Raw genomic sequence first — 22,965 nt, forward strand, 5'->3', positions numbered from 1 at the left:
CCCAGCCCCATTATGCCTGTCATGTAGAAAGTGATCAGAGTGATGTCCCCCCCCCCTTTTCATAACCCTAGAACTAATGAACACCCAGTGAAGTTGAACACTGGAAGAGTCAGGACAGATAAAAGAGAAGACGTTCTGCATGCAGCGCACTGTTAAACTATGGAACTCCCTCCCCCAGGAGGCAGTGATAGCCACCAACTTGGGCCGCTTTAAAAGAGGCCTGGACGAGCTCATGGAGGAGGAGAGGAGACTATTGATGCCTAATAGCCACAAAGCTTCTGAACAAGAGTTGCTGGAAACCACAAGAGGGGGGAGGGAGGGCTCTTGTGCTTGGATCCTGCTTGCTGGATTCTCACAGGCACCTGATTGGCCAGTGAGAGAAAAGGATGCAGGACTAGATGGACCATTGGCCTGATCCAGCAAAGGCTCTTCTTATGTTTGTTGGTGCAGCACCGTCCACATTGTTGGATTTTTTGAATAGTCAAGTTACTTTAGAGCCGGTCTAATGTAAATACTGTCTGTTTAAGAGAAACAGCTGCAGGTGATTTCTGTTAATTGCTCACAGGCGTAGGCTCTGCTCCTTGTATATAAGGCTCTGCCAGAAAGCCTTCTGTATCTCTTAGTTAGATCTTTCAGTTTGATTCATCTCTCGGTAGATCACTCTCTCAGTTGTTCTCAGTTTAAGAGATTCCCAGTTGAATCTTAGTATGAGAGTTGCTTAGTTATAATGCTAGTTTGCTGTTAATTCTCGGGTAGTTTAATGGGAGTCTTGTGGGAGGTTTGGAAAGTGGGTAGATAACATTGCTAAGAGAGAAAGCATTTATCTTTAGTTTAAAGTCTCTTTAGATTCAGTTTGTTTTTCAGTTAAAGAAACCCAACCGTTTGTATTTTCATCTGCATACTTTTACAAGTGTGCAGCTAGTAAGGGGTTTCATTTAAGGGAGATAATTCCCTACGCTCTTGGTGGTGGTTTTTTTAGCCAGGTCAACTTCTGACTGTGTATACTCTGCGTGAAGCGTACTTTAAAGGGCCGCTGTAAAACTGGGATATATGATTTAGGTTAAGCAGGTTTCAATATCCAGTTTTCTCCAAAATTATTCTTATCATATATATATTATTTTTCAATACACATCACAAGAGAACTCTGAAACATTTATTTAGACCCAAGACACAGATTGCTCTGTTCCTTTTAGACACATAATTATGGCACTCCTAGCACGGGGTAAGCTCCCAGAAACACAGCTGCACCTTTCAGATATCGATTTACTACACTTCACAGAGAGTTATTGTCCTAGATAAGGATTATGCTCCACTATTGCATTATTTTCAGAAGATGGAGACCCCCAATTCCTTAGCACCAGTAAGGACTCCCAGCATCCTTCACTTCCCCTGCCTTACCAATTCCCCCATCAATTCCGTCTCCATCTGACGAGGGCTCGGCCTCCGTGACCTGGATGTCTGGTAAGGTTGACGGCTTTATGACTGACCTAAGCAGGGAAGAGACAAAAGAAGAGAATTCGGGACATAGAAAAGACCTTGCAATATTTCCCCAAGCATTCTAAAAACACCAATTGATGCAAGCAGTTATTCTTCGTGTGCTCATGTGAACCCCCTTCATGGATCACTGCATTGCCATGGTGAAGGGGCTTGAATAACCCCAAAGAAGCTATGAGCTGTGCCGTGCAGGGCCACCCAAGACGGACGGGTCATAGCCGAGAGTTTAGACTAAATGTGATCCACCTGGAGAAGGGACGGGCAAACCACTCTAGTATTTTGCCATGGAAACTCTGTGGACATAAAGAAGAAGAAGCTTTGAGAAGAAAGTGAGTGTTTCCAAGGCATGCTGTGGTTCATGGGGTCACGGAGAGTGGACATGACTAAGACGACCAAACAACAACTCACGTGAACAGTAAACGCAGCATAAAATCACAGTGGCAACTTATGTGAGCATGATGATTTTGCTGTTGTTGAAAGATGCATTTGTTAGCTGCGATTCCTGCACTGTAGGGGGGCTGGACTAGATGACACCTGGGGTCCCTTCCAACTCAACAATTCTATGATTCACCGCAGAAGTTGCCAACATGATCTTCTGTGTGCCCTCTGCACCCCACTTCAGACATTAATAGACACATGGATACCACAGAGGAAAACACTTTCGAAACATGCCATCAGAATTGCCCTCGAGTCGGACATTAGGCAGGAAGCAGGGATAAAGTTATGTGTGAGGTTTAAGTATTTTTGAATGCTTTGCTTAGTAAAACAGCTCCCTGCATGCAGCAAAACAAGAAGAGGGCATTGCTAAATCTTTTGACCAAGGTGTGCTTATTTTTTACATGTAGGGAAAATTCAAAACTGCAACCGTCCTTGGAGTCTGAAGCACCACTCTCCAAAATCCTACCACCTTCTTCTGTGTAATGTGTAGAATGGATCTGTGCCATGTTAGTGGCAGACTCTGGTTTACAGCAGAAATTACTGAGCATTTCCCCAAAGTATTAAAAACAAAAACAGCAACCAAGAGGCTCTGTTGCCATCCTGACTATAATTTCTACTTACAAAAGCTCTTTATTTATCTGCAACTTGTGATCATGTAGATTACAGTGTTCCACCAGCAGAAATAATCGAGGTCATGGTGCCAATTGTATAGTCTGGGCTGCATATTCTGCAGTTCCCAAGTTGGTTTGTTCATGGGGATCCTAGTTGCAGACAGAGCAGCCTTGTACGTGGCCATATCTTATCTTCTACCCAAGGAGAACGGGCAGAGAGCAGTGTGATCCCAGCAGGGGTAGGACTTGAACTCACTCCCCTAAAGCCCTAGTCTACTTCTCCAGTGTTCAGGAAAATCAACGATATTTTTTTCCCATTATAAAAAAAGTTTATGATTTCCTCAGGTTGTTTCTGGCCCCAATCCACTCCCATCCTTGTTTCTACACATCAAGGTGCCGCTTTCCTTACCGATATGACACGAGTTCAAACCCTCCCTTAAGTCCCTGATCACAGAAAAAGTTAAACCGAAATGGTCACAGTGACAGAATCATAGAGTGGGAAGGGAGCCATCTAATCCCACTCCCTGAAGGGCAGGAACCACAGCTAAAGCATTCCTGGGCACAGGGCCACCCATCTCTGCATAAAAGCCCCTAATGAAGGAGAGTTTGCCACTTTCCGAGGGATTCTGTTCCAGTGCCGAACATCTCTTATCATCAGAAAGTTCTCCCTAATGTTTAGTCAGAATCTCCTTCTTTGTCATTTGAATCCACTGGTTCAGTTCTTTCCCTCTGGAGCAGCAGAAAACAAGCTTTCTCCATCTTCTATGCGACAGCCCTTCAGATATTTGAAGGAGGCCATAATGTCTCCTCTCATTCTCCTCTTCTCCAGTTCCTTCAACCGTTCCTCATCAGGCTTGGTTTCCAGACCCTCGATCATCTTAGTCACCCTCCTCTGCACACATTCTAGCTTGTCAACCTCCTTCTTAAATTGTTGTGTCCAGAACTGAACAGAAGACTCCTGGCGGGGTCTGACCAAGGCAGAAGAAAGCAGCAGATGAAAATGATGGAATTAGCTGATCTGACCGGGAGGGTCTGCGACCAGGGAGAAAAATCGGTGGAAGAAGATTGAAAGAATTTTAAAGTTTATTTGAAGAAGAATAGTATTGTAATTAATTAATAAGAAATGGATTTTGAGGTATATATATATAAGCTGTAGTTTAAGATCTGGCTTAGTGGTAAAGGAAAATATGTAAGATGAAGATAATGGTATTGTTAGGAAGTAAGAATAAGTACAATTTATATAAGGATAAAAGGATTATGAAGTTGAAATTGCTAAAGAGGACTAGCAGTGTATCACAGTAAGGAGGATCCAAGGAAGTTGCAGTACAATGATTAGATAAGAGGTTAAGAATATGAAATTTTGTATGTTTTGTTGTTGTTGTTCTTCTTCTTCTTTTTTGGTTGTTGTTATTTGTAGTGTTTGGTTTTTATTAGATGTTTCTATAAAAAACAATAAAAAACTTTGAAAGAAAGAAAAAAAAAGAGCGGGACTATGACGTCCCTCGATGGGGACACTCGACTTCAGTTGATGTAGCCTCAAATGGCATCAGCTTCTTTTTGCTGCTGCTGCTGCTGCTGCATCACACTTGACTCATGACTCATGTTAAGCTTGTGGTCTGCTAAGACCCCTAGATATTTTTTCTCACATGCACAAACATGCCCTGGATTGTTTACTGACCCGTGTGCTCCCAGGTTGCAGCCGGAATGCCAGGAGGAGGACGAAGGCGGGGGGCGGATGCGCTGGTTGTCGTCCTGCATCTGCAAGCGGATGGGCCTGCGCAGCCCCCAGGAGATATTCAGCAAGCCTTCCACGATGAACTCCCCTTCTTCCTAGAGGGCCCATGAGAGAAGTGACTGAGGCATGATGCAGCAGAAAACTTCTATAAGCCCCAAGGATGCTGGTTCTACCTCCAGAGCGGGACCACAGCTCTAATGGAAATGTTAACAAAATGTACCCAAACCCTGCGCTATCTGAAAATGAAGAACAGCCTTTCAAAAGTTTGGCATCCATTCACTGAATACATTAAGGTAAAGGAACATGGCTGGCAGCCACACTCTTTTCTATGGATAAACATTATTGGATAATATTCCCTTGAAGGACAATGGAATTATAATGCTGCTTTTGGAATAGTACCATTCCCTCCTTCCTCCTCATATCCTTTCTTTATTCCCGCCCCCCTCTCTTGCTTTGCTCTTTTCTCTTTCTCTTGACTGTTGATGCCATTGCTTTTTGAGTATTATAAAGTGAAAATAAAAGCAAGCACCAAAAGAAAGGATGCTGGTTTCAACTATATTTATTGATTTTGGTTCCTAAGATTTACATACTGTACTGTATTCCTCTGGAAGGATAATTTTAGTTTTTAAAAGCAGGTTTCCAGCCCTCCTGAGTGCATCATTAAAAGTGCATGGGCAGCACATGCTGAATTCTCAGAAGCTGGGAAAATCCCAGAGTCTGGGGGTATCAGAGTTTCGGGGCCTTGCACAGCCCCAAAATAGGAAAACTGGAATTAAAACTAAAGAGTAAACTCTGCACTGCAATAATTTAAAAAGCATGCACATATGAGCCCTTTTGCATGCATCACGCCATTTGCAGGATCCAGCTCCTTTAGGTGCAGAGTTCAGGTGACTTGGGTGCAGTTTCATTTTTGGAATCATCCCCAGGTCACAGACCCCTGGTCACAACATTCTCCCCTAACTTGTCTCTGCATAGAAAGGTCCTCTCACCTCTCGATGCCGGAGCTGCAAGTTCTGGCCTTCGTAGTAGATGTTGTATGTCTTCAAGTGCAACAACAGCTCATTTCTGGAAGATGCAAAGTGGAACAAGGGCTGTTAGAAGTCCAGCTCACTTTGCCACATGTAGTGGCTTTGTCCCAAAGTTGCTGCTTTATGCAATAAAATATTTAAGGAAATTGGAACTGACCCCTGACCCCCTTCCAAGGAAAGCCAAGATTCCACAGAACATGTTTCTCCAGCCACACATTTCATTGTCCAATCAGAAAATTGCATGCACTTTCTGAGAGTCCTTTCAGAGTCCTTTCTGTTGGGGATAATTCAGAATGAAATCCCCAGGTGTCAGAAAAGGTTATTTATGTATGCAACAACTGCGGCCCGTGTTTTTTTTAGCCCCCAAATGGAAAACGAGCAAGGTCCCAACCAAAGAAGAATGGCAACTTAAGTTGACAGAATATGCACAATTTGCGGACTTAACATATAGAATAAGAGAACAAGAAAAACATATGTTTAAAGAAGATTGGAAAACGTTTACTGAATATATGGAATATAGTTGTGTACAGCTGAAAACGCTGGCAGCATTCAGATAAATTTAACAGTGTAAATAAGTTTCGATGGATGCAATAATGGAATACTGATTGGTATAAAGGGCCCCTGACCATCAGGTCCAGTCGTGTCCGACTCTGGGGTTGCAACACTCATCTCGCTCTATAGGCCAAGGGAGCCGGCATACAGCTTCCAGGTAATGTGGCCAGCATGACAAAGCTGCTTCTGGCGAACGAGAGCAGCGCACGGAAACGCCGTTTACCTTCCCACCGGAGCGGTCCCTATTTATCTACTTGCACTTTGATGTGCTTTTGAACTGCTAGGTGGGCAGGAGCTGGGACCGAGCAACGGGAGCTCACCCCATTGCAGGGATTCGAACCGCCGACCTTCTGATCAGCAAGCTCTAGACTCTGTGGTTTACTGATTGGTGTAGTTTTCGTAAAATATGCAGGGATTTAGGATATGTAAAATGAACCACACAAAGACAAGAAGGGAAGTCCCTGATATCTCAAGGCTGTAAAATAAGTATTTGAAATCATAAAACAGAAAATTTAATTTGAGTGAGTGAGAGAGAGAGAGCATGTACTCAATGTCCATCTTCCTGTAGGGAGTTCTCTAGGCTAAAAATGAATGGTTGGTTGTAACTGCCCTCATTTCACCTGTGCCCACAGCTTCATGACATAACAGGCGACGCGCAGCTTATGCAGCAGTTCGGTTCTGGCTGTCAATGTGTAAACACAAAATCATCTGTAGCCAGGAGCCCCTGGAACTGCCCCCAACCCACAAGGGGGAGGACTCTTTATCTTGCTCTGGGAAGGTTGCAGCAGGAGGGCCCAGGGAGCCCACTAAGTGAGGCAATGCCAGAACTGTCCCAGAGCCCTTGTGCCTCTTTCCCAGAGGCCGGTGAAGAAGGCAGCCCCTTGCTTACTGGCCTTTGGAAAGGCAGTGCGAGGGCTCTCAGAGCATCCTTGAGTCCTCATGCCTCCTTCCCAAAGCCCGGAAAGCGAGGGAGACCCTCTGGGTGTGCAGAGAACATAAATAAATGGAGAACAAGGCTTGGTGGGTTTCCCACACTCTCCCATTTATTCACCCTGCCACTCCAATTGTGTAAATATGATTCGCATAAGATGGAAGTTGCTGGTGCTCAGTTCTCTCCTCCCTTCCTTGCATGTGTGCATGCAGTTATAGAGACACCAACACACCAGACCCCAGGGATTGATGCCAGCTGCAAAGAACAAAGGTCTGCCCAGGATACGCAGCCAGCCTCTGACTTACTTTGAAATGTACTTGTCGTGCCCACAGGGGACTGGGTAGTTCTCGCTTATGTAGTCCATCCTTGGAAAGTGTCTTTCATCAGGAACAGAGGCCTGTAGCGAAAGGGGAAGCGGGGAACAGCTTTAAAGCACACAACGATTTACTTTCTGAGATAAATGAGAAGAACATCCTAATCGTTCGTTCAATTCAATGGTGATTTTGCAGACCTCTACGTAATAGGTTTCAGATCCATGGATTGTAGCCGGGGGGGGGGGGTGGGGGTTGTCCAAAAGGTGCAGAAAGGTGATAGCCCTGCTTGTTTTCCTGGAAGACCATTCTGAGAAACAGGAGGTGGGATAGACTGGCCAGCACCCCAAGCCTTATTGCAATTACTAGGTTTATTTCTATTCCGTCTTTTGGCCAGACGCAGACTTGAGGTGGGTTACACAAATGAAAACAACATGAAGCATATATATATATATATATATATATATATATATATATATATATACACACACACACACACACACACACATATATATATATATATATATATATATATATACACACACACAATTAAAAAGTAATTAAAACTGAAAACAATATTAAAGCCACATCTATTAAAACAGGGCCGTCTCAAGCCGGTCGGGCACCCTGGCGCAGAGATCGCTCCAGCCCCCCCCTCCTGCCGGCCCAGCGCCCTGGTGCCCCGTGCCACCGAGACTACCCCTAGAGCCGGGCCTGTATTGAAATACAACAGCACCCTCCCCTCCATGGTTTTGGACTGAATCTGTACATCGCCCTCTAGCTGACCACACATTAGGCTACCCCGTCCAGCTTCTGAAATTTTCACAGGCATCACACATATCTTTGAAGCCGTAAGGACTAGATACTTAACAGGGAAAGGCAAAGCTCTCCAGTGCTGAATCCGATTCCTATGCCGAATGCCACCCTGAACCGCTTCTTCTTTCCCCTTGTTCTCTGGGATTGCATCTGACGCCACCTCTGGGCATAATCTCTTGTTTTGGCTGCTATAGCCTAACAGGTGTCCACAAATCTTGCTTTGCATCTGCTTGAAGGCGCAAAGCAGGAAGCCCAGAAGTCTTAACACTGCTGCATCCGCTGTTGCATCCGCCAAGCATTGTTCTTGGGTTGGGGGGGGGGAGCAAAACAGAAGCACTAAGAATACCACTGCCTCCCAGCAGAGCGGCTGACGAAATTCTGAATTTCCTGTCTCCTCTGAGCTGCTTTCCTAACCACTCTGACAGCTGTCTGTTTCATGGCCTCTCCTTCTGCAACAGCTTCTGGGGCTGTTCAGCAAGGGAAGCTCAAGACTTGCACATAGCAAAGCAGAAAATGATATCTCCACCCCCAAGCTGCTGTGCCGTTGTCTCTTCGAGACTGGCAGTGGTGGCTGGGAGTGCCTTTCTTCAGCTCTGACTGGTTTGCCGGACTGGACCGTTGCAACACGCTATGTGTGGGGCTGCCCTTGAAGACGACTCGGAAACTTCGGTCGGTCCAAAACACAGGAGCTGGCTGGCTGGCAGGGGTTCCACTTAGATCTCATATAACCCATTTTGAAACAGCTGCGCTGGTTGCCAGTGTGTTTCAGGACCCAATTAAGGTGCTCACATTGGTGTTTAACGGTGCTATTTTTCTAGAAAAAGAGGTGCCGGAGCTCACCATGAACACCTCCCTTATTCTCTTAGAATGGCAATGGCGTCTGCCTGAGAGGGCCTGAGGGGGGGGGGAGCCCTGGTGTTTAAAGCCCTAAATGTCTCAGGCTCCAAATACCTGAGAAGCCGTCTCCTTTCCTACAGACCTCAAGTGCTGAGATCAGCAGAGGGGGACCCCTCCGCTCTCGGAGGCTTGGCATGGCAGTGGCCCATGGGAAGAGGGCCTTCTCTGTGGTGGCCTCTTAGCTGTGAAACTCCCTCTCTGCAAAGGTGTGCCTGGCACCTGCATTGTATGGCTTTTGGACGATGCTGAAGATATACCTCTCTACACTAGCTTTTGACACCTGAGGTATTTGTTTTTATAGGAACCAAGTTTCTTTTATGTCTGTAAGTTGTTTTTAGTTGTTATTAATACTGTGCTTTAGTGCTGTTACCCATGCTCAAACCTTAGGGTGAAGGGCAGGTAATAAACAAACAAACAAATTTGCCCTCCCCAGCAACCAAGGGCCACAAACTAGCCAAGGGACACTTGGTTAGGCCACTGGGCCACCAACACCTCCCTGCCACCTCTCCCACAGTACTACACCTGACGTTTGCTGCCTTAAACAAATGCGGGGGAGTGGGCACAGCCAGCGCACACCCCTTTAGCAGTGCATGCAAGACACCCCCTGGAAGCACACAGCCAGGGCTGGCTACCTCTCTGTCTGCTTTCTGAGCCAAGAGTCTTTGCCAAAGGCACTGCCCGGATCATGCGGGGTGATGGGGACTCAGCAGGCAAGACGGAGAGCCGTCCTAACCAGGCCAGGAACAGCAAAACCATCTCCAGCAGTGCACTGGGAATGGGGAGGGGGGGAGGATTTGCCAGAGCAAGTTCCAGAGTTTTAACTATGTGTTGTGTGAATAAGTCCTTTCTTTCCTCTGTCCTGAATCTCCCAATGTTCAGCTTCGTTGGATGTCCAAAAGTTCTAGTGTTACGAGAGAGGGAGTAAAAGCTTTTCTCTACCCACTTTCTCCATGCCAGGCATCATCTTAGGGACCCAGGTGGCGCTGTGGGTTAAACCACAGAGTCTAGGGCTTGCTGATCAGAAGGTCGGCGATTCGAATCCCTGCCACGGGGTGAGCTCCTGTTGCTCGCATAGCTGCCAAGTTTTCCCTTTTCTCGCGAGGAAGCCTATTCAGCATAAGGGAAAATCCCTTTAAAAAAGGGATAACTTGGCAGCTATGGTTGCTCGGTCCCAGCTCCTGCCAACCTAGCAGTTCGAAAGCACATCAAAGTGCAAGTAGATAAATAGGAACCGCTCCGGCGGGAAGGTAAACAGTGTTTCCGTGCGCTGCTCTGGTTCGCCAGAAGCAGCTTTGTCATGCTGGCCACATGACCCGGAAGCTGTCTGCGGACAAACGCTGGCTCCCTCGGCCTATAGAGTGAGATGAGCGCCGCAACCCCAGAGTCGGACACGACTGGACCTGATGGTAAGGGGCACCTTTACCTTTACCTAGGCATCATCTTAAAAACTCCTGTCATGTCTTACTCGCCTTTTCTCTACACTAGAACGTCACAAATGCTGCATCTTGGGTCTCCCACATCCTGCCTGGTTTGGCCCCGAGCTTAGAAACAGATGGGGGTTTCCTGTGTGCATTTGGGGTGGGTGGGGGCAGGGGGCAGAGGACAACAGCTCAGCTGGACTGAAAAGCAGAGAGTTCTAGGAATCCAGAGACTCCCACCAGATGCTCTGCAGGATTTGTTCTTCTCCATCCTTGACACCTGGGACCAGAGTGGGGCTTCCGCAGACCACTGTCAAGTCATTCACCAAGTCAGGAAACCCCAGCCCTCCATTCTGCATCCTGGAGAAGAAGGAGAGGTTTAGTGCTGGCAAAAGCAGCATTGGACCCCTTGAAGATAAGGCTTCAAGGCTTCTGTGATTCTCAGACATACTTTCCAGCAGAGGCAGCTGAATTCGTGTCGCTTTCCAGATGTTCTGGTGTGGGAGCTTAATTCTATTTGGCAACCCAAACTCTGAGCATCCACTGCGCCGGTTAGGAGGAAGGAGCAAAGCCAGCTGTGCAAGGAAGCATCTCTCTCCCTCGAGAGATTTTGGAAGCAGCTGCACTAAAGCAGGGGCAGAAGAAGGCGCTAGTTCAAACCACGGGCCCATTTCCACTAGGAAAAGAGGAGCAGTGGTCCCAAATGGGTGTAGCTAAAGGAGGAGGAGGCCTGGAGCTACAAGGCAAACAGGACCTTTTTTTAAAAAACAACAACTGGTATGTGTGTGGACACAAGAAGAGCCTCCAGGATCAGGCCAGTGGGGGCCTATCTAGTATAGCAGGGCCCTCTCCCCACCTGCAGCTTCCAGCAACTGGTATTCAGAAACATCGCTACCTCCAACTGCAGAGGCAGAGCCCAGCTGTCCTGGCTAGTAGCCATCGACAGCCCTCTGCTCCATGAATTTGTCCATCTTCTTTTAAAGCCACCCAAGCTGAAAGCCACGACTGCATGATTTAACTATGCACCGCGTGGAGTACGACTTTTTATCTGTGCATGCCGGTTTCCCGCTATTGTAAGGCCTTAATTTCTAGTCTTAATTTCTATGGTGGTGGAGGAGACTCTTGAGAGTCCCATGGACTGCAAGAAGATCAAACCTATCCATTCTGAAGGAAATCAGCCCTGAGTGCTCACTGGAAGGACAGATCGTGAAGCTGAGTCTCCAAAACTTTGGCCACCTCATGAGAAGAGAAGACTCCCTGAAAAAGACCCTGATGTTGGGAAAGATTGAGGGCACTAGGAGAAGGGGACGACAGAGGACGAGATGGTTGGACAGTGTTCTCGAAGCTACGAACATAAGTTTGACCAAACTGCGGGAGGCAGTGGAAGACAGGAGGGCCTGGCGTGCTATGGTCCATGGGGTCACGAAGAGTCGGACACGACTAAACGACTAAACAACAACAATTTCTAGTCAACTAGTTTATGTTTTTTATTACTGCTTCCATTCTTGTGGAGCTGCTCTGGCTTTTTAAGGAGCATCAGCGAAATCAAAATACCTGCATGAGATGTTTTAAATTTTGAATTCTTTGCGCTGCCCTGCCCATCTTGAAATGACTCAGCCATGAAGCTGGGGGTCACCCAGCATTGCAAGCCCAGTGCCAGCACCTGGAACAGTCGGGCGAAACCCAGCGCCCACTGTTTACTCACCAGGGCTGATTCTGCATTCACTCTGTGTGCGCATGCATTTAAAAAAAAAAAAGGATTTAAATTGCGAAATGAGGTGAAAGAATATTAGATTTCATAATTTATAATATTTTTAGTGAAAATTAAGAGGCTAAAGGGTATAATTAGAGGATTAATCAATCTGTTATGTGGTTTAAAGAATTTTATATAAGGTATTGTGAGATGTTAGAATTGCTAAATTGTATAATTTTTAATAAGAAGTTTTTTTATGTGCTATAAGGAATTTTTATGTTAGGTATTATTTTATGATTTAAGGAAAATTGCTAAATAGGGGTTATAATTAGGCTCGGGAAGGGGGGAGCGGGTCAAAGTTATGATAGTGTTATGAATATTAGATTGGGTTTTTCTTGCTTTTTGTCTTTTTTCTTGGTTTTTCTTCTTTTTCCTTTTCTTTTTTTCCCTTTTTTGAGGTTTGTTTATGATATTATGATGTAAGATGATGTTATGAATGGAAATTTTAAGTTGAAAATGCCAATAAATACAATTTTAAAAATTTTTTTTAAAAATTGGAGGGCCACGGTTCCTCCCCTCCCCAAAGTTATGGGGATAAAATGCCGCTGGGGAGACAACATATGCTGCCTCCTGCCTAAGCTTCTTTGAGGAAGCTTTAAAAAAAACCACACAATTAATGTTGGGGCTTTTGTGTGCAGTGCAAACACTGGTGTGTTGTGAGGATGCAAAGCTTTGCAATAATCCAACCTAGAGTGACATTGGCCTTTGGACCAGCTGTTACCCTTGCAGTCCATTCCTCCTGTAGCAGAATCACTGGGCCTCACCTCCCTCCCTGCCTACTCAGCCAACATCCTCCATCTTCGTCTGCTCTCGGAGGCAGCCTTTCCCATCTGGCCTTGCTGAAAGTCGCTCCATTTGCCAGCCTCTCTCCTGTTAAGGGAGACACAGAACCAAGCATTTGCCTGATGGCAGCAGCGCTCTCAGCTGCCCAGGGATGAGCGATGGAGGAAGGAGCAGAGGAAAGAGAAGGGGAGGAAAGAGGTCAACCACACCAGGTGTGGAACAACCAGACCTGCAACGTGCAGAAGCACAAAAATAAACTCCACAGCACACTGCGCTACCCTGCTTAGAAGAGGTTATTCTGCACACACCACCATCCTTTTCGGGCATGTGGTACCCATTTAAAGGTAAAGGGACCCCTGACCGTTAAGTCCAGTTGCAAATGACTCTGGGGTTGCGGCGCTCATCTCACTTTACAGGCCGAGGGAGCCAGCGTTTGTCCACTCCGCGGACAGTTTTTTCCAGGTCATGTGGCCAGCATGACTAAGCCACTTCTGGAGCAACGGAACACCGACACCAGAGCAGCACATGGAAACTCTGTTTACCTTCCCGCCAGAGCAGTACCTATTACGGCAGGCATCCCCAAACTTCGGCCCTCCATATGTTTTGGACTACAATTCCCACCATCCCTGACCACTGGTCCCGTTAGCTAGGGATCATGGGAGTTGTAGGCCAAAACATATGGAGGGCCGCAGTTCGGGGATGCCTGTATTACGGTAATCTACTTGTACTTTTTGGTGTGCTTTCGAACTGCTAGGTTGGCAGGAGCGGGGGTCGAGCAACGGGAGATGTCTTATTCAACATCTTTATCAATGACTTGGATGATGGGCTTGAGGGCATCCTGAGCAAGTTTGCAGACGACACCAAATTGGGAGGGGTGGCTAATACCCCAGAGGACAGGATCACACTTCAAAATGAACTTAACAGATTAGAGAACTGGGCCAAAGCAAACAAGATGAATTTTAACAAGGAGAAATGTAAGGTACTACACTTGGGCAAAAAAAATGAAAGGCACAAATACAGGATGGGTGACACCTGGCTTGAGAGCAGTACATGTGAAAAGGATCTAGGAGTCTTGGTAGACCACAAACTTCACATGAGTCAGCAGTGTGATGCAGCAGCTAAAAAAGCCAATGCAATTCTGGGCTGCATCAATAGGAGTACTGTATAGCATCTAGATCTAGGGAAGTAATAGTACCACTGTATTCTGCTCTGGTCAGACCTCACCTGGAGTACTGTGTCCAGTTCTGGGCACCACAGTTCAGGAGGGATACTGACAAGCTGGAGCGTGTCCAGAGGAGGGCAACCAAAATGGTCAAAGGCCTGGAGGCGATGCCTTATGAGGAACGGCTTAGGGAGCTGGGTATGTTTAGCCTGGAGAAGAGAAGGTTAAGGGGTGATATGATAGCCGTGTTCAAATATATGAAAGGATCTCATATGGAGGAGGGAGAAAGGTTGTTTTCTGCTGCTCCAGAGAAGCGGACACAGAGCAATGGATTCAAACTTCAACAAAGAAGATTCCACCTAAACATTAGGAAGAACTTCCTGACAGCAAGAGCTGTTCGGCAGTGGAATTTGCTGCCAAGGAGTGTGGTGGAGTCTCCTTCTTTGGAGGTCTTTAAGCAGAGGCTTGACAGGCAAATGTCAAGAATGCTTTGATGGTGTTTCCTGCTTGGCAGGGGGTTGGACTGGATGACCCTTGTGGTCTCTTCCAACTCTATGATTCTATGATCCTGCCATAGCTTACTAGCTGCCCAAGAGGCAGCTCAGCAGCTGAAGTGTGGAGCACAACGACAGACAGAGTGAGCACTGATTGGCATCTTAAGTGTTCAGCTGCAGGCACGACACTGGGCTCCACCAACCTGGCACCTTTGGGACGTTTTGAACGGCAACGCCCATCAGATCCAGACAGCACAACTGTAAGATGCTGGGGCAGATGGGAGCATGTTGAGGATGTTAAGACGGAAGGCAGTTGTAGGCCTCAGGTTACAAATGCTTCAGGTTACAAACTCCGCTAACCTGGAAGAGTTACCTCAAGTTGAGAACTTTGCCCCAGGATGAGAATGGAAATTGTGTGCCAGTGGCACAGCGGCAGCAAGAAGCCCCATTAGCTAAAGTGGTACCTCAGGTTAAGAACGGTTTGGGGTTAAGAACGGACCTCTGGAACGGATTAAGTTCGTAACTAGAGGTACCACTGTACCTTTAAAGAACAATTGGAGCACATCCTTTCCCTCAAACAATTCTGGGCAGTTGCAAAGTTACAGTTCCCAGCAATCCTTAACAAACTCCAGTGCCCAGAATTCTTTGATGGGGGACATGTGCTTTGGATGTGCCTCAAAGGTACAGCATGTCTGCAACCCCAGCTTGAAACATCTGCAAGCCAGAGATGCATTTGCTGGCCAACTCAGAGCTCCAGCAGGGAGATGCCCGAAAACCGACACACAGCACCAAATCTAGCAAGTCAGCATTTTTACAAGGATTTTGTTGTTGTTGCTAAGAGTAAAAAACAAAAGAAAACCCAGGACAAAACCAGGACAGTGATCGAGTAGAGATCAGAAAATAGCGACAGCTGGAGGGGTTGCATGACTCCCGGCCTGAGGGAGAGACTTTCTGCTGCTTGTGATTCCCAGAGCGTTACCTTTGCCTACAGCAAGAAATGCCAAGGCAGACACACCAAGGCATGCCATGCGGTGGCACCTTTGACCACATGAAGGGCTGGGCTGCCTCCCCCAGGGAGCCTGCAGGCCCATCCTCTGAAGTGACAGCTCTCATTTTAAAAAAAAGGATCTGTGGTAGGATCTAATCAGCCACAATGCATTCTGCTTCCATTTCACATAAAACACTCTTGGGGGCCAAACTGACACCCCCCCACAAAAGCCATAATCCAAACTAAAAATAACTTTAAAACTGCATTTTCTTGATGCCAGCAAGGCCATCTGCTCTGCAAAGCAGCCGCTGCTACCCAGGTGAAACAGCAGCAAAATTGCCCCCTAATCCAAAGTCTGGCTGCCAGACCCTTCACGAGAGCAGTGGTGCTCATCTCCCCTTGGCAGCACCTGGGCAAAGGATCAAGAGGGAGGTGAAATGGCACTAAGCACCTGTTTGCTGAGACTAACTTTCAACAGTTTTACCATCTTGGCTTGTACACACACACACACACACACACACACACACACACACACACACACACTTCCTAGATAAGATTTCTTATTTCTTACATTTAAAGCACACCTTTCTTTCCTCCAAGGAACCCAAGGTTCTCCCCCTCCCCATTTTATTCTCCAACAACCTGGCCCAAGATCACCTAGCAAGCTCCCTGGCAGAGTAGGGATTTGAACCCTGGTCTCACAGGTCCTAATCTGACACTCCCAACACTACATGTCAAAAGATCCCTACATGGTGCCCAATCAATGCTGAGTAGAGGTGTGAATTGCACCCTATTCTGCATCCTGCATATGCTTCACACAAGGATCTGGTTCAGACATGCATGCCTCTGTTTCTTGACACCTGGTGGTAGCAGCAGAATGTTACAGGAGTTCTATCTGCGCTGCTACATCAGATCACAGAAAGGAAGCAGGTTCCTGGTTGATCTGGATCTTTGCTGGCCTGAGAGCTGCAGCATCTTTCAGATAAGTGAATCCTTGAGGTGAGCCCACTCCTACATGCCTCCCCCAACTTTTTGCTGCTTCTGACTGGGAGGTTTGTGGCAATCTGCAGCAAGGGCTTAAATCCAGCCCAGATGCAACTCAGCAAGCCACACTCTTAATGAAGCAACAGTATGTCAGTGCTAGAAGACCCCAGCAGTGGATCTGGCTTAAAATTCAAGGGTTCCTTGTGAAAAAGCAAGCAAGAGCATAAGAACAGTCCTTCTGCTGGATCAGGCCAATGGTCCATCTAATCCAGCATCCCCTTCTCACAGTGGCCAACCAGATGCCCATGGGAAACACAGCAGGCAGGATCTGAGCACAAGAGCCCTCTCTCCACCTGTGGCTTCCAGCAACTGCCTCCTTCTCAGCTGGAGAAGACTTTCTGCAGCTTGGGCAAATTATGCAGATCAGTCATGCACATATTTCCCCCTATTTTGCATGGTGATTTTATTTAATTGTTTTAATTAAATCCAGTGGATTCCAGGGCAGCGTACGATAATAAAAATACGATGCAATTTTACGAAACCCCAATACAGGAACATTCTTCAAACAGGGATAGGAAACGTCTGATTCAACATTGCATGGAAAGCCACATTGCCAAGTGCCATTCAAGTCTGCTTAACCTTCTTGCTTTGCTCAACAGGGGAAGTTCCTACAATGCAGCAGCCTTAGTTAGGCACTCAGGCATGCCTCTGACTTGGCTTAAAATTAATGGTAACTGAATATACTTTGGCTTGGCCAGATTTCCCCATGGTTTTCCCATGGCTCTTAAAAGTTGTTTTTAGCCAAATTTAAGCACACAACAGGGACCCAGGTGGCGCTGTGGGTTAAACCACAGAGCCTAGGGCTTGCTGATCAGAAGGTCAGCGGTACGAATCCCTGTGAGCTCCCGTTGCTCGGTCCCAGCTCCTGCCAACCTAGCAGTTCGAAAGCACGTCAAAATGCAAGTAGATAAATAGGAACCGCTACAGCGGGAAGGTAAACAGTGTTTCCATGTGCTGCTCTGGTTTGCCAGAAGCGGCTTTGTTATGCTGGCCACATGACCTGGAAGCTGTACGCTGGCTCCCTCGGCAAATAATGCGAGATGAGCGCGCAACCCCGGAGTCGGTCACGACTGGACCTAATGGTCAGGGGTCCCTTTACCTTTACCTTTTAAGCACACAACAACACACTGCCAACCTTCAAGGAAGGATACAGTTTCTGCCTTGGGCTCTTTGCTTAAAGTCAGAAGTGCTGCAGCCTCACAATTCTGGAAATAGCCCCCTTTGGCTCGGCCTCTGGACTTTCCCCCGCAAGCAATGCCTCCCCTCTTGCCAGCTGCGGTTCCCTGCACCTTTCTGCCAAGAATCCCAAATCCTTGGCTTAGAAACCCACCCTGCACTCTCCCACTGATTTTTCTTCCTTCTGTTTCAATTAACCCATCCATTAGGTCTCTATGGCTGCATGCACCAAGGTCCACTTGGACCCCCTCTCCTGCTTCCTCTCTTCTAACAGTTCCTTTGCTCTCCGTAGTTCTCCTTGCTCTCCTTAAAAAGCAAATCCAGACTTTTGGCTGCATCAGGGCAGGGCACCTATTTAGCATAGGTGAACAAATTATATTACAGTGTGCAAGAGAATGTCTTCACTGTTTGATCCAGTGGCTTTGAGAAGATCAAACAGTGAAGACATTCTCTTGCACACTGTAATATAATTTGTTCACCTATGCTAAATTCCACCTGTCCAAGTGGAATTCGTAGCCAGCAAAACTTATGATTAGTCTGCCTGCTTAAATATGCATTTATTGTAATTTCTGGGCACTTTAATAGCATGGAAGGCAAAGGCAACCCTTTTCTAATTTAGAAATAAATACCGTAGTTTCCTTGCCTGGTTGCCTGGATCTAGTTTTCAAGTTGTGCTAGGCAAATGGGCAAAATCTACTCCTCAGAACCCTCTGGCACACTAATAAAGAAATTAATCAGCTTGAGCATTTGGTTTTTGTATCTCCCCTTCCAAAAAGTTAGGAAATGAGCCCAGCTTGGAACAAAAAATGCTTCTCTCTGCTTAACCCAGCATGTTCTCTTAAGCCTTCATTAAGGTTCTCCAGACACTGTCTAACGCTTCTGAAATCTTTTTTCCTATATTTTCAGCATTTAGCAATCATCAGCCAGCAACTGATTCTTCTGCAGTTGGAAGCCAAAGATTCCAGAGCTGGATATTAATAATTTTGAAGGTTACCCACCCTCAGCCTTCAGGAACAAAGCAGATTAAGAAATATGCAGATGTGGTGCTCCAGAAGAGATCTTGCTGAACATTAAACATTATACTGGAGGTTACTCGCTAGAGCTGGACAAAATGGGAGGAAGAGGATGGCAGAGTCTCAAAGCCTTCTCGGTGGTGGCGCCTGCCCTGTGGAACACCCTCCCAACAGATGTCAAAGAGGAAAACAACTACCAGACTTTTAGAAGACATCTGAAGGCAGCCCTGTTCAGGGAGGCTTTTAATGTTTAATAGATTATTGTGTTTTATTTTTCTGTTGGAAGCCGCCCAGAGTGGCTGGGGAAACCCAGCCAGATGGACGGGGTATAAATAATAATAATAATAATAATAATTTATTATTATTAAGGCAGGCAGAAGAGAAGCAAAGCAAAGGTTTGTAGACGGAAATTAAGTCCATTGCAAGAGAAGAATCTTTTGGCACTAACAAAAAATTTGGTAGAGGTTTATTGAGACTTCATCAGATGCAATGGGACTTGATATCTCAAAGTGCGGGGGGGGGGGGGAGCCTGAACACACCCAAATTTAAAATCCTGTGCATTTAGGAGACATGTCTGGGGTGCAACCTACAAGAGTAACATACGAGCTCTCTTTCCACCTGGCTAAAGTCCACCACCCCACAAAAGCTAATAGTTAACAGGAATAGGACAGACTCACTCCTATGCGTAGTGCAGCACTTTGCAAAACTCACAATCCCCACTTTCTTCCTCTTTCAGCCGCCCCTCCCCTCCCCTCCCCCACCCAACCCACTTCCTCATCCTCTGTGGAGCACAGAGTCTTAGTTTCAGTGGCAGATAACAAATTACCGGGGTGGGGGGGGGCAGAGATGGTACAGCCAGCCACAAAAGCAGCGACAGTCCATCACGGGGAGGGATGGAGAGAGAGAGACAAAGCGATAGGGAGGGAGGGAGGAGTCACCCACTTAGAGTAAGGGAACCCCCTCCCCAAATTCCCAGTCCCTGATGTAGCCTTCCTTAATTAATATCCTCTTCCTTCACTCCACTCCAGTGCCTCAAGAGAACCCAGGAGTCCTGGCCTGTCTCACCCCGCGCCAGCAACAGCAGCAGCACGGACTGTTTCCTCTAACCACTATACTCTCCTCCCAGAGAGTGTCAGAAAGTCGTCCTGGGCCGGGCCCAATCCTGTCTGCACAAGTACCCACAGCAATGAATGGGAGCCACAAAGGGCCCGCTCCTCCCCTCAATTCCCATTCATTCATTCATCCATCTGGACAGCTGCTTGCGCAGGAGACCCTCCTCTTCTCTGCGCCCCGCTCCGGGAAGGATGGGCTCCAGATCGCTAGGTCGCTTCTCCGTCTTCCCCAGACGGGTTTACTCGGAAGCAAGGCGGTTGGGGCTGAGCGGATAGGTCGGGGATAAGCGATGGGGAGAGGGGTTCCGCCTGGCTGGCACCCCCCCCCCGCCAGTCCCGCCCAACTCCCAGAAGGGCGCAGAGAGAGCAGCCAGCCGCCTTCCCCGAGTTGGTCGCCCACGAATCTAAAGGGGCTTCTTCCGGGGTGGGGGTCCCTTACAAACTGGGCCGATTCTCCCCAGGCAGCACCCCTCCCCCCGCCCGCCCGCACCATTAATCTCGTGGGTCTGTTCTCCTGTCCGGCCGTCGGAAGATGCGGGGCCGGCAGAGCGGAGTCTTTCGGCCCCCGGGTGTGTGCGTGTGTCTTTGTTGCGCCCCCTACCTCCACCGCCCCGCAGGCGAGGTCCGGCTGCAACTTACCGGGAGCGCCCTTCCCCGGGCCCCGATCCCGCGGCTGGACGTCCTCGCAGGCAGCAGACGACGGCGGCCGCCGCCCGGATCCCCTCCTCGCAGCTGCCGGGGGAGGAGCCCCCGCCCCCGCCAGCCGGCCCCTCTCTCGGGCGTCCCCTCCCCGCCGGCGCCCAGCCAATCGCCGCGCCGCCACGGCCCAGCCCCCCCCCGCGCTCATTGGATGCTCCTCCCGCGGCGGGAGGGGGTGGGTGGGTGTTGAGCTCGGCCGGCCGACCAGACAATGCGAATGCTGCTTCTGCCAAGCGGAGCGGAGTGGGGTGCTAGGGGTCCCGGCCTTGCGCCCCCCAGGGTTGGCAGGGTTTTGCTAGCCTCGGACCTCCAAAACCTGCTGCCCCTTTTGGAGCAAGAGAAGCCAGGGCAGCCAAATGGACTGTAGCGTTGGTTAGGGGCCCCAAGGGTCATCTAGTCCACCCCATCCCTGCAATGCAGCTCCAGAATAGAATAGAATAGAATAGAATAGAATAATTTATTGGCCAAGTATCAACCATACTTGGAATTTTTGCTTTTCTAAAGGAAACAAAAAAAGTACTTCATACAACCACTATTCCCCTCGCAGCGAAAAGACCCCATACCACCAACTGGCCTCCCTTCCATCCACAACTACAGATTCAACAATTTGATGGCACAAGGAAAAAGGCTATTCCTGTGCCAAGACGTTTCTGTATATAGAGTCCTGTACCGACGTCCGGATGGGAGCAAATCAAACAAGTGATGACCAAGATGCGAAGGGTCTACAGCAATTCTCTCGAGCAATGACTATCTCCTTTGAAAGAGAGTCCGCCACATGGGGGCTGGATGACCCTTGGGGTCCCTTCCAAACTCTTCGATTCTATGATTCCGAGAGAGTCCACCCCACTGTTCAACGGAAAGTTTTGCCTAATGTTGAGTCACAATCTCCTTTCTTGCCATTGGAATCCAAATGGCCATTTGTCGTTTGAGAAGACCGAGAGGACCCAAACCAATGGATTCAAATGACAAGGAGGGATATTTCCACTAAAGATTAGGAAAAACATTCTGACACTAAGAGCCGTTCAACAGTGGAGGAGACTCCCTCAAAAGGTGGAGGTTTCTAAACAGAGCTTGGATGGTCGCCTGTCCGGGATTCTTTAGCTGCGATTCCTGCATTACAGGGGGTTGGGTGACCCTTGTGAGTCCCGACTCTACCTTTCTGATTGCCTCCTTTGTTCCCTGCCCTCCTGTGCCCAGGTGACTGTGGAGGAGCGCATTTGCTCCATGGATGAACCATAGATTCACAACTTTAATTAAAAGGGGAGCGGGTTAACAAAACATCACCTAGATCTATGAACCTGGTGAAAATCATGCATCTTAATCTGATGCTGAACACAGACAGTGTAGGGGACAACTGGGGCTCTGTTGTGCTGATGGGGAGAGAGGAGTTCCACACCTGGGAAGCCACAAGGAAAATGCTGCTTTTCATAATCACAGCAGGAACTACAAGCCTCTCCCACTTAGGGACTTAAACATGCAAAACATCCTCTCCTATTGTTCTTTAGTGAACCTTTTTAAAATCACTGCTAGTCTTCCACAGAATGAACTTCAGGAAACCCAAGTCAGAAAAACAAGGTTTCCCAAGGTTATGCTTGCTTTCCCACCTATAAAAGAGGTGCACTGACATTAATTCTGCACACTTTTGAAGCTCCTGCATAGTGCCTCTCAGCTGAAATAATTCGCAGTATTCACAATCATTCATGTGTGTGCTGATTGCCCTCCGTATCAAGTATCTAATTGCGAGGGAAGTAAAAACCCTCCGTTTATTTTCCTCCACAAAGGGCTGTTTTCTTATTGCCATCAGTCTGGCCTCCTTTTCTACAGTGTCACATTAAACATTCATTAGAACTCAATTTGGGCAAGTCGCATCCAGTATTGTTGCCCAAAATATTAACAAAAGAGCCAACTATTTCCTCTGGGAATAGCTAAATTATTGTGGCTCTTGAAAACGGATCCTAAGCACGCGTGCGAGAGAGCGCGCGCACACACACACACACACACGGGGGGGGGAGCGCTAAGATTGCATAAGTTGGGGCCTTGGTGGCAAAGAGTGAAGTGAAATGACTAACTGGAATGGATGAGAAACTGTTAAGTCAGCTGTCTCTATAAATTGTGAACTATTTCTAGAGAGCCAGCTCACGTAGGAGACAGCCCTGAGAGGGAAGCTGGTAATATTTCACACACAACATGTCCCTGGACTAACAACAGGTTTGTTTTTTTGTGGGGAGTGGGGCTAACTCCCACTTGGAATGAGAAAGCCAAATGGAAGAGAGCCTTATCAGACAGGCATTGTTTCAGAAAAAGCTATTCAAGGCCTGTTTAAGCATCCTGCAAATACATCACTCTTAAAATATCAGTTTTTACTCCATCTTTATTGTCCTTTGACATACAACCAGGGCTGACCCAACTCATTAGGCACTGCAGGAAACTATTTGGGACAGAGATGTGGGGGCTGTGTCCCGCTAGATATTTTCAGACTGCACCTTTCATCATCCCTGGTATGGCAGGGG

General features: G+C 47.6%; 1 protein-coding gene across 1 annotated transcript in view; it reads right to left on the reverse strand.

Annotated features, from left to right (window-relative positions):
* The window catches only part of RASSF2 (Ras association domain family member 2), a 43,459-nt gene extending 22,958 nt beyond the window's left edge, over nucleotides 1-20,501 (reverse strand). Inside the window, exons 1-5 of the mRNA XM_035117375.2 lie at nucleotides 20,396-20,501; nucleotides 7,095-7,186; nucleotides 5,268-5,343; nucleotides 4,222-4,373; nucleotides 1,399-1,487 (exon numbers count right to left, since the gene is read on the reverse strand). Coding sequence (XP_034973266.2) covers nucleotides 1,399-1,487; nucleotides 4,222-4,373; nucleotides 5,268-5,343; nucleotides 7,095-7,153 — 376 coding nt within the window. The 5' untranslated portion in view covers nucleotides 7,154-7,186; nucleotides 20,396-20,501. The remainder of the gene's footprint in view (nucleotides 1-1,398; nucleotides 1,488-4,221; nucleotides 4,374-5,267; nucleotides 5,344-7,094; nucleotides 7,187-20,395) is intronic.
* Nucleotides 20,502-22,965: the final 2,464 nt, after the last annotated feature.

Source organism: Zootoca vivipara, chromosome 6 (assembly GCF_963506605.1).
Source record: "Zootoca vivipara chromosome 6, rZooViv1.1, whole genome shotgun sequence".
NCBI lineage: Eukaryota > Metazoa > Chordata > Lepidosauria > Squamata > Lacertidae > Zootoca > Zootoca vivipara.